The sequence below is a fragment of the Nannospalax galili genome, unplaced genomic scaffold (assembly GCF_000622305.1).
Source record: "Nannospalax galili isolate Female #2095 unplaced genomic scaffold, S.galili_v1.0 scaffold634, whole genome shotgun sequence".
NCBI lineage: Eukaryota > Metazoa > Chordata > Mammalia > Rodentia > Spalacidae > Nannospalax > Nannospalax galili.
Genome location: NW_008336853.1, coordinates 1,911,458 through 1,926,049, shown reverse-complemented (window position 1 = coordinate 1,926,049; position 14,592 = coordinate 1,911,458). Strand labels below are relative to the sequence as shown.

At 51.1% G+C, this 14,592-nt stretch overlaps 1 protein-coding gene across 1 annotated transcript in view; it reads left to right on the top strand.

The window, feature by feature from the left end:
* The window catches only part of Slc9a3r1 (SLC9A3 regulator 1), a 19,556-nt gene extending 5,014 nt beyond the window's left edge, over positions 1-14,542 (top strand). The window contains exons 2-6 of the mRNA XM_008831460.3: positions 9,290-9,451; positions 10,215-10,368; positions 12,540-12,580; positions 13,551-13,640; positions 13,864-14,542. Of these exons, the coding sequence (XP_008829682.1) occupies positions 9,290-9,451; positions 10,215-10,368; positions 12,540-12,580; positions 13,551-13,640; positions 13,864-14,055 (639 nt within the window). The 3' untranslated portion in view covers positions 14,056-14,542. The remainder of the gene's footprint in view (positions 1-9,289; positions 9,452-10,214; positions 10,369-12,539; positions 12,581-13,550; positions 13,641-13,863) is intronic.
* Positions 14,543-14,592: the final 50 nt, after the last annotated feature.

The following is a 14,592-nucleotide window of genomic DNA, read 5'->3' as shown; positions in this document are numbered from 1 at the left end:
ATGCAGGCAATACATGCATACACATAAAATAAAAAATAAATAAATAAAATTTTAAAAAATAATAATGATAGTTCCCGCCACAGTCTGCTGGCCCATTCTCCTCACTGTTCTGCCCACTACCAACCACACCAAAGGTCTGAATCCCCTCAAGCAAGCCTATGAGCCAGAACACCCTGAAAATCCTGTTTGGGAATCTTGTTCAGAATCCCCTTCTGCACCAGGCCCACTCTCCAGAAACACTAGTTTCCTATGGAGCCTTTTTTCTTTTCTTTTTCTTTCTTTCTTTTTTTGATCCCCCAAGGCAGAGTAGCTCTTCTGTTTCTCCAGCTCTCTGTCCTTGTATCTCCCTGTCACTGTAGTCTTGTGTTCTCCTCTACTACATGGACAGCCTCAGGGCCAGGACTTGGATTATTCACTTGCAGTCTCCAGCACTGCTCTGGACCTACAGTAGGGAGGTATTTAACAAATGTTTTCAATGAATGAATGAATGAATACATAACAGTTATAAGGAACCTTCGTCCCAGGTCATCCCAGTCTAGCATACCTGGGCTTGTTTGTGCTTCTAGCACACCCAGAGATTGGAATTCCAGATAGAAATCAACCCACTCCTTCTTGTCTACTAGCAGCTTCCATTCTGAGACCTTGAAACCAAAAGTCTAAGCTTTGGGGTCAGACACTTTAGTGCTGGAGTCTTCCTGGCTACTGCTTCCTGGCTCTGGAATCCGAGTAGCTCTCATTCCCTGCAAGCTTTAGCTTCCACCTCTGTGAAACGGGGATATCAGCTCCCAGCCTGCAGCATTGTCAGGAAGATTCAGTAAGATGTCAAGTATGAATGTGAAAGGGCCCTGGTTGAGGCAGGTTCCTCCCAGCCTTGACCCTGATCCTGGTCCCAGAGACAGGCACACCCCCAGGAAAACTGATGGATGGGTAGTCACAATTGGTCAGCAGACTGTTCACTCTGGCCAAGGTGGAATTTTGGAAGAACAGACTCTGGAAGAAAGCTGCAGGGAGTATGAGTTAGAAATGGTATCATTTATCTACTGGTAAAACAGCAGAGCCCCTGGTTCTTCAGGCCACTGATAAGCTAGTCATTCTGGAAATTTGGCAGAAAGGGGCTTCCTTCTAAAAGAACCTCAGGTAGATAGGGATTTCCCCATCTCTGAAGCCCCTGGAAAAGTGGGGGAATACTTACGAATTCGAGGAAGAAGCAATGTCAAGGTCTGTTAGAGCTGCAGTCTCTCCCCTGGGAAACAGAGCTCTAGAGTCCAATCATAGATGTTCTTTATCTGCCTACCTGGGAAGGAGACTCAAATCTGGACTGTGCCTCTTTAGTTGCAGTTTCCCAGCCTGTGCCATAAAGATATTGGTAGGCATTTCATTGATTTCCCCAGACAATCTTGCAAGGTGTTTTCTCCATTGGACAAGTTGTTACAAAGTAGTCTATGGTGGCTGCTTTGTCTGATGAGGTACTGCATCCTAAATCGCATTTAATGCACACGATCAGCCCAGGCAGGTCTCTTATAGGGACTGAGATGGCAGTCAGTTAAGATGACCCAGTTCTAGCTCCATTGGGTATGCTTCAGGGTCTGGTTTTCCAGATGAGAGTCTCTGCCCACAGAATTTGGACTGTATCAGGACTGTATCACTGTGGTTTGGTAAACTCAGGTGCTTGGGGCTTAATGGTAGGGAGCTTATCAGGCATACACAAAGCCACAGGTTCAAACCCCAGCAACATGCATGGACACACACACAACTACACTCACACACACACACACACACACACACACACACGCATGCACACACACACAAAGATTAGCATTCAGGCTGCTTGAACCAGCTTCCTGCAGGGGTCCAAGAAGCTGGGCTTGGAGCTAGGGCTTCTAGGGATTCTACCCCAGCAAAGTATAGGTGTCTTCTAGTAGCTCAGACCTCTTGGGAAGCTTCAACCCAGAAGGGGTGGCTCCTATCCCTGTCCCTTATGGGCTAGGCTGGGTCTGGAGCCTGGAAAACAAGTCTCTGTCCCTACCTATCTCCCCACCCCTGCCCTGCCCGACCTGCTCTTGCTGGTTCTCAGTCTGCCCTGTAGCACATAGAGACCCCTGGAGGCTGGTCTTGATAATTGGCTGAACCTTCCTCTTTGGTCCCTTTCTTTTCACTTTTTTATTTTTATTTATTTATTTTTTTATTTTTTTGGTCTTTTTGAGACAGGGTCTCCCTGTAGCCCCAGCTGTCCTGGAACTCACTATGTGGACCAGGCTGGCCTTGAACTCAGAGATCCATCTGCCTCTGCCTCCCAGGCGCTGGGATTAAAGGCGTGCGCCACCATGCCCAGCTTCTTTTTCTTTTTAATGTGACTATTAGAAAATTTGAAATGTCACTGTAGTACAACTCTTCATGTCCCCAGACTCCTGACAATGTTTTGGTTCCTGTGTCCTCAAAAGAGCTATCGATTGATTCCCTGAGGTCAAGGGGCCTCAAGGGCAGTGTGGTAATGCACAGAGAACACTGGTCAGGTTCAAGTCCCACTCACTGTTCAGAGACAAAAGTAGCTTCCCCTGTGCTTGTTTAAATCATTGGCCCAGTGCCCTCAGCTAGTTCAAAGAGTTTAGAAGTTTAGAGTTTAGAAATTTGGGACTGTCTCGGGCTGCATAGCAGCAGAAAATGAAGCCGCTAGGTCTGTGCTGTCAGGTGTGGCAGCCACTGGCCACATGAGGCATGAGGCCACTGGAAGTACCCAAGTGGAAATGTGTAGGATGTGTGAAATGCACACACATTCTGCACAGGTTCCTGGTACAGGTCCATGTCTTTCATCCAAAATGCTTGAGATCAGAAGTGTTTCCTATGTTTGTAGATTTTAGAAGATTTACACAAACATGAAATATCCTAGAATGAGACTCAAGTTTCTACACAAAATTCATCCATATTTCATGTGTGCTTTCTGTACACAGCCTGAGGGTCGTTTTATTTTTTTATGTTTCATTTATTATTCTTTATTATTTTATATGTATGAGTATATTGCCTGCATGTCTGTAAGTACACCCATGTTGTACAATGCCTGCAGAGGCCAGAAGAGGGTGTCAGATCCCCTGGAACTGGAATTATGGACAGTTGTGAACTATCATATAGGTGTTCAGAACCTGGGTCCTCTGCAAGAGCAGCCAGCGCTCTTAACTGCTGAGCCATCTCTCCAGCCACCTGAGGGTAATTTATATGATATTTAAAACCATTTTGTATAGGAACCAAAGCTTTGTAAGACGGAATTTTCCACTTGTCATGTCATGTCATTCACATCAGCTTGGGGACTGGAGGCCTGCCATAGTTCAGTTGATGGAGTGCTTGCCTAGCATGCACAAAGCCCTGGGTTCTTGTCCCAGAACCATATTACACTGGCCATAGTGGTACATACCTGTAATCCCTAGCTCTCTGGGACATAGAGGATCAGAAGTTCAGGGTCATTCTTGGCTATATAAGTTTAAGGCCAAGCCATTCTGGGCTACATGAGACCTTGTCTGGGAAAATAAAAAATTCAGATTTTATCATAATTTGCATTTCAGATTTTAGATTAGGGATGCTCAACTTGCACAAATAAAAACAGGCAAAATATTTCTATTTTAACAAATGTTATATATTGAAATGATATTTTGAATGCATTCTGACACATTTTATCTTGTTTCTTTTTTACTTTTTGTTGTTTTGGGGCACGAACTCAGTGCCTTACATATGCAGAGCACGTTCACTGCTTAGCCACACCTTGTCCCTTTCATGTGGCTATTAGAAACTGAAATGTCACACATGCTTGGTATATTTGTACTGTGTAGTGCTGCTCTAGTTTAGAGTTCAAATCCTACCACCTCCTCATATCAACTTTTGTATTTGAGCAATCTACTCTGTCTCCTCGTCTATGAAATGTGAGCATATCTCCCTTGCAAAGTTACAACTGGGACTTAATTAGAAAATATATATAAAGCACCTAGCACAGAGCCTAGTACATGCTAAATGTTCAGTAAGTGATAGCTGCTATTTGTTACTATAGTACTGAGCCCCAATTTCACAAGCTCCTTGAATGTCCTTGTTTAGCCTCTTAGGACAGCCCATAAATCGGCAACTTCTGGGAGAAGGGTGGCGGGGAGATGATGGAGGAGTGCCAGCAGGGCAGGAGGTAAGGCACCTGGCGGCTGGCCTTGGATGCAGTCCAGCCAGGCAGCAGCCCAGGTACCAGCCTGCCCTGTCTCAGGCCTCCTCAGCAGAACTCTGCTTCACCGTAACTCAGAGAAGACACCACTAGCCAGAGGGAGAACCTGGCTCAGGGTCTAGTGCTTCCAAAGCAGTTTTCCCCCAAACACACTTTAGCTTATGTGGCTTATGTGTTCCTTCAAGGACCATACACACACACACACACACACGCACGCACGCACGCACGCACGCACGCATGCATGCATGCTCGCGCACATAGAAACAGGAAGCACAAGATCAAAGGCTAGGAGTAGCATCCTTTCTTGTAAACATTCCTTGGTCTTTACAGATAAAGGAGGAGGGGTCCTATTAGGGATGTGACATTGGCCCAGTAGTAGCTAAGCCCACATGCCTTGTCTGGGATGAACCTACAATGGCTGAAATGGCCTGATGCACCAATCCCTGGTCACTTCCCAGCAACCCCAAAGGATAGCATCCCATGCTGCTGCCAGTCAGATGGCACACCCAGGCATCATCAAGCCATTTCCATCTGCTTTCCCTTGAAAAGCAATGCCAGGCCCAAGCCTGTGTCCCAGAGTCCACAGAAAATAGCCCAGCTGCCTCCCACAGCAGAGCAGCCACTGCTTTTTACTGGAAACATGTCCCCAGTGCCTCCAGGTTTCCTCCTCCCTGCACCCCCCCAAGCTCCTCATCTGTACTTGGGCTATTTCCCCTGTGTGGGACAGCAGAGCACCAGTCCGTATAACATGAACAAGAGATCTGGGCTGGGTTAGGGAAGGGCAGTGTTAGAAAGTGTTCCCTGGCTGCCCTGGTGGTCTTTGGGCTCCCTCAGCCCATCCCCATTGAGGCAGTGGAAGTGGCCTGGCTGTTTCTCCTGGGCCTGTCACCATGGCATCAGCCAGGGAGGAGCTGGGCTCAATGGGGCGTTGGTCCCTCAGCCACCCACAACCCTCCCTCAAGGAGGAGCAGGGAGCGGCCTTGGGCCTGTTCCCCAGAGACGTCACCAGGATTAGGGTATCGACTTTCCCCAGCTTTCCAGGTGGCTGCTGGTGGCGACTATTGAATTCCGTGCCCGCTGCCCGCTCCCTGGCTTGCGGAGCGTGGGTGGAGGTGATGGCTAGGCCACTTAAGGTGGGGTGTTAGGTGCTGTTGTAGGGACAGCCTCAGAACCTGGGGAAAGGAGAAAGCCCCCTGAGGAGGGTCTGGAGGCAGCTCTTCTGATCTTTTTTGGAAAGTTATTGGGCATTGTCTGGTGCTGAGCCAGTCTGTTAAGACCACTCTCTGCCACCATTTCCCCAGGCTCCTCTTGCATCTGGGTGTCTGAGCAGGTCCTGATTTTTACTTCCATTCTGTTCATTGGGAGGTCCTGTGCAGCCTCTGGGCTCAAGTTCCCCATGAAGTCTTTCCTTTACACAACACACACACACACACAGACACACACACACACGCACGCATGCACGCACACACGTACACACGTATGCACGCACGCTCAATGCACGCACGCTCACACGCTCGTACCCCTTTGGAGTTGGCACTAAAGTCACTAAAGGCCACTTGGGGTGATGGGATGTATAAACCAAACCCAAGATGTTATGGACTTTTCCCCCTTTATCCCCTTCTCCAGAGGCAGAACCCAAGTCTTGGCTCTGGTACCTTGCCCCTCCCCCATCTACTTGGCACTAGACCTGTGAACCACAGGCCAGGCCACACAGAGCCCCAGGGCCTGCTCCCCCACCAGACTCCTTCGAGCTCCACCCAAGCTGGGATGGGCTGACTCAGCAGCTGCAAGAGACACCTCCTGGGGACAGCTGTATGGCTGGGAAGAAACTGGCTAGTTTCCCTGGAAATACCAGAAACATCCCCTACCCCACTTCCTCTCTCTCTCTCTCATACATACCCACTTTTGAAGGTAGGACCTCTAGAGAATTGGGAGAGGGACCAGTTAGTGTATTCTAAGTCTGTGAGCACTGCATGGGAGTTACGTGGATTTATCAATCATCCTGCCTTGCCATCCTTAGACTCTGAAGCCACCACAGAGCCACTCAAAGAGCAGAGAGTGTCTGAGTCCCTTAAACAGGGTCCTGTGACTCTTCCTGGTCCTCACACTGGCAGAAAAAACAAGATACAAAACAAGCTTTTGAACTTTGATGACATGTGTCACTAGAGGTGTCACCTGCTGAGCACCTGAAAGTTCGGACTTGTACTGGAAGGTGGGCATCACAAGCCCAACCCTGCCAACCAGGAAGCTGTCTCTTCTCACCCTCAGCCTGGTTCTAGCCGCAGTGCTAGCCCAGGCATGCTGACTGTCACCCAGGCCATGCTTTATCCTTACACTCGGGCTGTAGCTCTGGCTGCAAGAGGCACAGAGCTCTGCGAAGGAAGGCTGTGGCTTCAGCAGCTCCCAGGCCATCAGTTAATGTGAGGAGAGCCCCCATCTTCTGCCCTTCACTAGTTCCTGCTGGGGCCCATCACTGGCCTTGGCTCTAAATGGGCTGCCAGACTCTGAATCCTTAAGAACAAGCCCAATGTGGGTGAAAAAAAGCACAGGTCTGTAGTTAGAGACCCTAGTGGGACTTTGGCTCTGTGATACCAGGCAGTGGGCTTCACTTCTCTGAACCCCACTTTCCCTGACTCATGAAGAAAGTTGACCAGCCTCAGCCAGGTTGCTATGGGAAGTCTTCAGAGAGAGGGAACCGTTGAGAAGGTGGGGAGGAACAGCACTGGAGCTAAGATTTGCCTCTTTCTCAGAGTGAAGGGCCACAGGGGGAGCTTTCTGGCAGAAGCAGAAAGCTGAGCCGGTCCTGGTGGTGCCAACTGGTCAGACCTGTTCCGCCTCACCTAGGCAGCCTGGGGGAGGGCCCGCCGGCAGCTTTGTGGAGGGATTAGCTCAAAAGCTGAGAAGCCTCACTCCCGGAACTACATGTCCCAACTGCTGGGGGACATGCAGGAGGGGCTGGGCCACAGCAGGGTGAGGTACTGGATGGGCTGAGGAAAGGAGGCGCGCTTGTGGGTACTTAATTTTTGCTGCTCATTTGGTTGTCTTTGTTGTTTGAGGTGAAGAGACCCCTAGCAGAGATTTGGTTAAGTGGCCACTAGGGCAAGTGCTTTCCTTTCTCTGTCTTCTGGCCTCACCACACTCCTCTCTGACATCCCGAAACAGCACATGGAGCTACCTACCCAAGCCAGTCGTTTTTTTCTTTTTTTTTTTTTTGCTGGTCTTTTTGAGACAGGGTCTCCCTGTAACCCCTATAGACCGGGCTGGTCTTAAACTCACAGAGATCTGCCTGCCTCTGCCTCCTAAGTGCTGGGATTAAACACACACCACCATGTCTGGCATTCCCAAGCATTCTTTTTTTCACATTTTAAAAATGTATTTTGTGTGTATGCATGGGAGGGGGGGTCACATGCATGCCATGGCACATATCAGAGGACAACTGGTGGGAGTTGGTTCTCTCCTTCAACCATGTAGGTCCTGGAGATCTAATTCAGGCTTGGGGGCAAGCACTTCAACCCACTGAGCCCCCACCCTCGGGATGAACGGATGGGACCAAAACTCTGGCAAGGAGAGGCCAGAGGCCTTTAAGCTCTCCCTCTACTCCTACCCACCACTCCCTTCCCTCCTTCACTCCCAGCTGAGGATTTGGGTTTCTGAGTAGCCAGGCACAGCCCTCCCCCCACCCAATCTCACATCTCAGAGTTACATGCCTCAGTAGTGAGAACAATGGTAAAGTCCAGGTATGCACAGGAACAGGAACTTAGAGTTCCAAAGTGTTGCTTTATGCCATCTCATTATTTCACTGGGCCTTGACTACCACCCTGGGAGTCAGGTAGCAGTAAGCACATCTATAAATGAAGACCCTGAGGATCAGAGAAGGAAATGATTTGCCCCGGGTTACACAGCTAGTGGGCGAACCTTGTTGCCTGAGAGGCTAGGTAACAGCTCAGGGTTAGGCAGCTGGATAGCAGTCGGCAGGCCGCCCCCGGCCTGGAGTTGGGGGCAGAGTAATGCTTGACCTTTAGCTTCTGTAGGCCTACACCCATATTCTCTCTGGTTATCTGTTAGTGTGGGCATCAAGGCTGTAGTTTCAGAGCTGAGCTACTTGGAAGATGTTGAAAACTGTTCTCAGCTGAGTGTCAGGGTATGCAAAAGACATCTGCTTGTGTCCTAGTAAGAGGTCCTACTGGGGGCCAGCAAGAGGGGTCAGTGGGTTAAGACACTTGCCATCAAGTGTCTGATGGCCTGAGTTCAGTCCTTGGAACTCACATGATGGAAGGAGAGAACCAATTCCTGCACATTGCCCTTTGACCTCCACATGCACAAAATAAATATAAGTGAATAAATAAATAAATAAATAAATAAATAAATAAATAAATAAATGAAATAGGTCCTACTTTCTAAGCCATGGTCATATTCTGATAACTTAGGCCCAGCCCTGCATTTCATGGCCTCCTCCCCGATGTGCATCCTTAGAAGCAGGAGCACCTCCAGGTCCTGTTGCTGCCTATTATTCTTGGCTGTTTGCAGAACCCCCAAGGATGGCCCCATCTACTCCAGGACCCTTTACCCTGCTACCTACCAGATTTCAGATTATCCAGTTCCCATTTAGTTGGGCCATTTGGCTTTGTTGGTGGCAAGAAAGGAGCCGGTGGGGGATGAAAGGCTTTACTGTAAACATGCTGGCCAGCTTTCAGTAAACAGCTGCCCCTGCCTCCCCCACATAGAGAACAGATAACAGGGGCCAGGGTGCCCACTTATGAGCCTCAAGTATCCAGCCAAGCCCAGGAGGGCCAGATGAGCCATGGGTGGAGAAGGATAAGACCCAAACAACTTGTGAGTAACAGATTGTCAAAAGAGGGAAGCTGGCCTTGGGAAGGGACAGTATCTTGCCCAGAGCTACTCAGTTCACTGCAGTGCTCATTGTCTACCCATCTTCTGAACCCTGGGCCAGATTCTCTTCCTTGCATTGCTCTATAGAATACAGTCACAGTTGGAGCATTCCAAATCCCTCCAGATAGGGAAGTGGGGTTGGGGAGAGGGCAGTGAAGGCAGGATTGGGACACTGTGGAATGACATAGACCTTCTTGATTCCCACAGCGTGAACTCCGGCCTCGGCTCTGTGTCATGAAGAAAGGCCCCAGTGGCTACGGCTTCAACCTGCACAGTGACAAGTCTAAGCCAGGCCAATTCATCCGAGCAGTAGACCCAGACTCACCAGCTGAGGCCTCTGGGCTCCGAGCTCAGGACCGCATAGTGGAGGTGATGCCCTCACTCTGTTCTCCAGATTCTTCCAGGTTTTTCCTTCCTGATCATTGGACAGCTATCACAGCATCTACTGCAGTTAGCCTATGTGGTGTGGCCAATCCAGAGATGCTGGGTGCTGGGCAGCTACACAGGTAGATAGAGGGAGACGGAAGGAAGAGTATTGGGTGGTGGGTGGGCACATGGATAGGCTGACTTCCCATCCTCACTCAGACTCTACTACACACTCTACATCCATGATTACCTGCCAAAGTCCAGGTAGATGCCAGGGGCCAGATACCCAGCCTTCCTGATGCCTAAGCACTTAGTGCCAGGCACGGGGAAGAGTTAAACCCCCTCTCCTGGGTTCAGTGTTGAGACACTCTGTGCTCTTGGGCTGTGCTCACGAGAGAGGAAATGTGAACTAAATGCTGGGGCTGGTCCCAGAATCACAGAGTGTGAGAACCTTAGAGCTGGAGATCAGCTCTCCCAAGACTTCTCATTTTACACGTGAGAAAACCAAGGCTCAGAGGGAGAGGTGGAAGGACAGCCCAGTCCAGGCCTCTGGTCCTCACTCACAGCTGTGTTTGTGTAGTCCCCTCTGGGTATTTTCTTTGGCTCTTCCTACATGTCCTGCTTCCCAGCTGACTGTCAAATGGAGGACCACTGGCTGGTTCAGGGCTGTGAGATGAGGGAGTAGTGTCCCCAGGTTGGATATCTACCTGTCCTCCCAAGCACAGAGATTTGTGTGGGTAACCCCTGTCCCCACCCCACCTCACAGGTCAACGGTGTGTGCATGGAGGGCAAGCAACATGGGGATGTGGTGTCTGCCATCAAGGCAGGAGGGGATGAGGCCAAGCTGCTGGTGGTAGACAAGGAAGCAGATGAATTCTTCAGGAAGTGCAAAGTGATCCCATCTCAGGAGCACTTAAATGGTGAGTGGGGTCACAGCTGGGTGCTTCGAAGCCAGGAATGGAGCCAGTGCTTAAGGCTTTGTGTGAGAGTGGCTGGCTTCCTGGCTTGTTCTCCCATTTTCAGGGGAGAATCAGCAGTGTGGGTTGGTAGAGTGGAAGCAGGGATGGGCCATGAGTGTCTGAAGGTGGCAGGTGACAGCAAATCAGTTGGCATGAAAGATGAGGTAGAGTTTCTGGATACCCAGCTGAAGCCTCAGAACCACAGCCTGGCCTGAGCGCCCACCCACCCCCACCCCACTCTAGTCCAGAAAGCCAGAGAGCAGAGAGTCCTCAGGAAGTGTGTCTCTGGAGGAAAGGGTTAACTCTGGGGCAGCCTCCAGCCTTTGCTGAGCAGATCAGAGTCCAGTGACAGGAGCCCAGTGCTCCCTCCCCCTTTCTGTCAGGTTGCCTTGGAAACTCAGGCTTGCTGGCTCTAGAGAGCAGTGGGTCCTCCTTCAATCTTTGGGCCCCTGCCCACCCCCTCCCCCACCCTCATCCTGCCAAGCCTGGTACCACCTCCTGCCCAAGTCAAGCCAAAGGGGGTAGGGCTGCTATACTAGGCAGGAGGGGTTGAGTATCCTCTGCTTCCTAGTCTGGGCTTTCTTCATGAGAAGATGGCTCTGGAGGGGTAGCCTCCTGTGCCATGCTGAAAGTGAAACCTGTCTGGATTTTGCAGTGGGTGGGGCCTCCTGGAGGTTCAGTATTGTATTTGGAGGACAGGGTCCACAGAACTCAGATCCCCAGCAGGAAGGGTACACAGTGGGCACTCCTATCCCCATCTGGCCTGATGCAGGGTCCTCAGTGACCCCATTATCTTATCTCGGGTTCATGAAAACCAGGTAATAATCCTCTTCCCCAGTAAGGGCCTAAGGCCTAAGTCCCAGAGAAGCCCTAGCCTTGCTCCTGGGGACCCGGTATGGAGCATACATAGGTGAAGCCTCGAGTCCACTCAGTCCCTCAGATACCGTCCCTTGCCTCCTCTAGCACCCTTCTCAACCCCCACCCCACCCACCCAGTTTTCTCTTTTGTCCATCTGGCCTGGAGATCACAGCCTCCAACCAGAGGAACTGCTCAGGGAGAGGACTATAGGAAAGGGGAGAGTGAGTGTACCAGAGGACTCCTGTCCTGTGGCCACTGGAAGGCTAGGGGTGTCAGAAGGAAGGAAAAGATGAGTCAGGTATGCTTGGCTGTACCCTGGACTAGGGACAGGAGGACAAGAGAAAAGATGCATGTGTATCATAACCTAAGAGCTCAGAAGAGCCTCCCCCATGCTGACTTGTCCCTGAAGGTAGAACGGCCCCAGTCCCCCAGGCCACATGGGAGGTGACCCCTGGCCCAGCTTCTCTCTCACTGGCCCCTCCTGCCACCGCCTAGGACTGTCCTTGAACCTTCTTGTCCCCTTGTTTCCAGATGGCAGATAGAAGATGGCATTGTCTCTCCAAGACAGCTGGTGCCAGCTATAATCTGGGGTGTGGCCCCAGTCTGCTGTCACAGCACCAACACCTAGGATGCCTGTGAAAAACAGGCCTGCCCTACAGACTTTTTAAAAAAAAGTATTTTTTAAACATGTTTTTGGAAGGGGGCAGAGGGTGCATGTGGAGGTCAGAGGACAATTTGCAGAAATTCTCTCCTCCTACCCTGGGGGTCCTGGGGATGGAACTCAGGTCATCAAGCAGCATGTGCCTCTACCCACTGAGCCATCTGTCCAGCCCCAAAGGGATGTTTGTAGCAGGTTACCCTAGCATGCAGCAGGTCCTTTGTTTGATCCCCAGCATTGTACAAAATAATTATGATTTTGTTCTGGGGAGCTGTCCTGTCCATCATAGGTTGCCAAGAAGTGTCAAGTAGCGTCCCAAGTATGGCCCCTAAAACTGTTCCCCAAATTTGCCAAATGCACATTTTAAAATGAAAATGTAATTGAAAATAGCAAAGCATTGCACTGCAGTACGGGTAAGACTTGTTTTCTGAAATTGTCATACAATCTTTGTGTGTACTGGGTCATCAAAATGTCAAATGTACTTACAGTGGGTTGCCGCAAAAAAAAAGTTGTAACCACTGACCTTGGGTGTGAGGTCTGGTGAGCCACCCAAGCCCTAGCTCTGGCCTCCTCCCCTGAAGTTTCTGGACTGACCTCTGCTTTCTCCCTCACCTAGGCCCCTTGCCGGAACCCTTTACCAATGGAGAAATACAGAAGGTAAGGGGTCCTGTACCCTAATCTCTGGCGTGGGGGCGGTGATGTGGATGGGAGCCTTGCTCAGGCTGACACAGTAGAGCCCAGTTCCTTCCTGAGCTCCAAGCTATAGGACCCCAGACCGTGTGAGAGGCCAAGGCTGTCCCTTGGGAAAGGCCTGGCTGGGGCCCCTCTGCAGCCCACCATCCTGGGTGACAGCCCCTGCCTCCAACTTCCACTGTACAGAAGAGGCCATTCTTCCCTTCAAGAACAGAGCCTCAGTGTCTGGCAGTGCTGCCGGCCCTGCTACTTCCAGTCTGGGTTGGAGGAACAAAGTCCCTCCTCCTTGGGCAGAAGGGAAAGGGGTGAAGCTGGGTGGCAGCCGAGGCCATGGAGGGACCCAAGAAGGGGCTGAGTGCCAAGCTCACACCCTAGCAAAAGGCCCCACTCAAGCATGGGCTGTCTCTGAGTCAGACCACAGAGTGGGGAGTCAGCAAGGTCTGCTGATTGAAGGCTTCCTCCTCAGGGACCCAGTGGAGGCAAGACTCTCGAGCCATGATCTAAGCCTTGTCACCCACCCATGGTTCTAAAACTCTCCATCCACCTTACTCTTTCAAGACCCTGCTTGGCTGCTTTGGGGTTAAGGTTTGGAGAGGGCTGCAAGAGGCTCAGGAACCACATTTGTTCCCCATGCCAGAACAGGCCCTGGTGGCTCCAAGAAGTGCCTCCTGGGCCACTGGGCCAGAGAGTGAGTCAGCGCTCAGAAATGCTGGGGAGGATGAGGAAAGCAATTCAGGGAACCCTCACCCCTTGCCCAGGTGATGGATAGAACCAGGCTGCCCCTAATCCTCTTAGGAATGCAGAAATGTAAATCTAGAATTTGGCTACATGGCCAAGGTCTGGGTGACCCTCCTCTGGTGATGTCTTCAGTCTCCTTCATCAGGGGTTTCCTACTCCATCCCCTGCCAACCCACACTTTTCCTCTCTGTGCCAGGAGAATAGTCGTGAAGCCCTAGTGGAGGCAGCTTCCGAGAGCCCCAGGCCAGCCCTGGCAAGATCAGCTTCCAGTGATACCAGTGAGGAGGTAGGCTGGCCCTGTGGGGGTTGGTGACTGTTACTGGAAGCCAATTCCCAGGCCCAGGCCACTCTGGTTCCTAGCACACTAGCTGGCTTGAGGTCACATGCTAAGGCACATTCTGTTTTTGTGACCTGGCTTCCCTGGGCATGGCCCCAAGGGATCCACCTCACTGAGGCCAAGGACCAGGAGCCCTGAGGGGTAGACATTGACTCCTCCCTCCTCTTTACAGCTAAATTCCCAAGACAGCCCCAAGAGACAGGATTCCACGGAGCCCTCATCTACCTCCTCCTCCTCTGACCCTATCCTGGACTTCAACATCTCCCTGGCTGTGGCTAAGGAGCGGGCCCACCAGAAGCGCAGCAGCAAGCGGGCCCCGCAGATGGACTGGAGCAAGAAAAACGAACTCTTCAGCAACCTCTGAGCATCCAGCCATCAGCCTGCTAGGGCTAGCAGGGCAGAGCCAGTCACCCACCCACCCTAGCTCCCTTTCTCTCCTTCCCAATCTCCTGCCAATCAGCATTCAAATCAGCACCAGCATCCCCCCTCCCTGACAAATGATTTCCTAGAAACCCTATTCTTCCCTAACCTTACGGAAGATGAATGTTTCCATCCTCCCATCCCACTCCTCCCTGAGGGCTTCATCCTACCAAGTGTCCCCATTGCCATTCTGCCTGGGACATCACCGAGACCTGCACCAAGCAAGGACCATGAGACCAGGCGAGGAGACCTCCCTCAACTGCACATGATGACCAGGTCCAAGGCTGACCCAGAACCAATGGCAGTAGCCACTGCTCACACTGGACAGGGTACCTGTGGTCCTCAGAGCTGTGGCTTGGGCATCTCTGGTTCACTTTTTTTTTTTTTTGTGGTCTTTTTGAAGCAGGGTCTCCCTGTAAGCTCCAGCTGTCCTGGAACTCACTATGTAGACCAGGCTGGCCTTGAACTCACAGAGATCTGC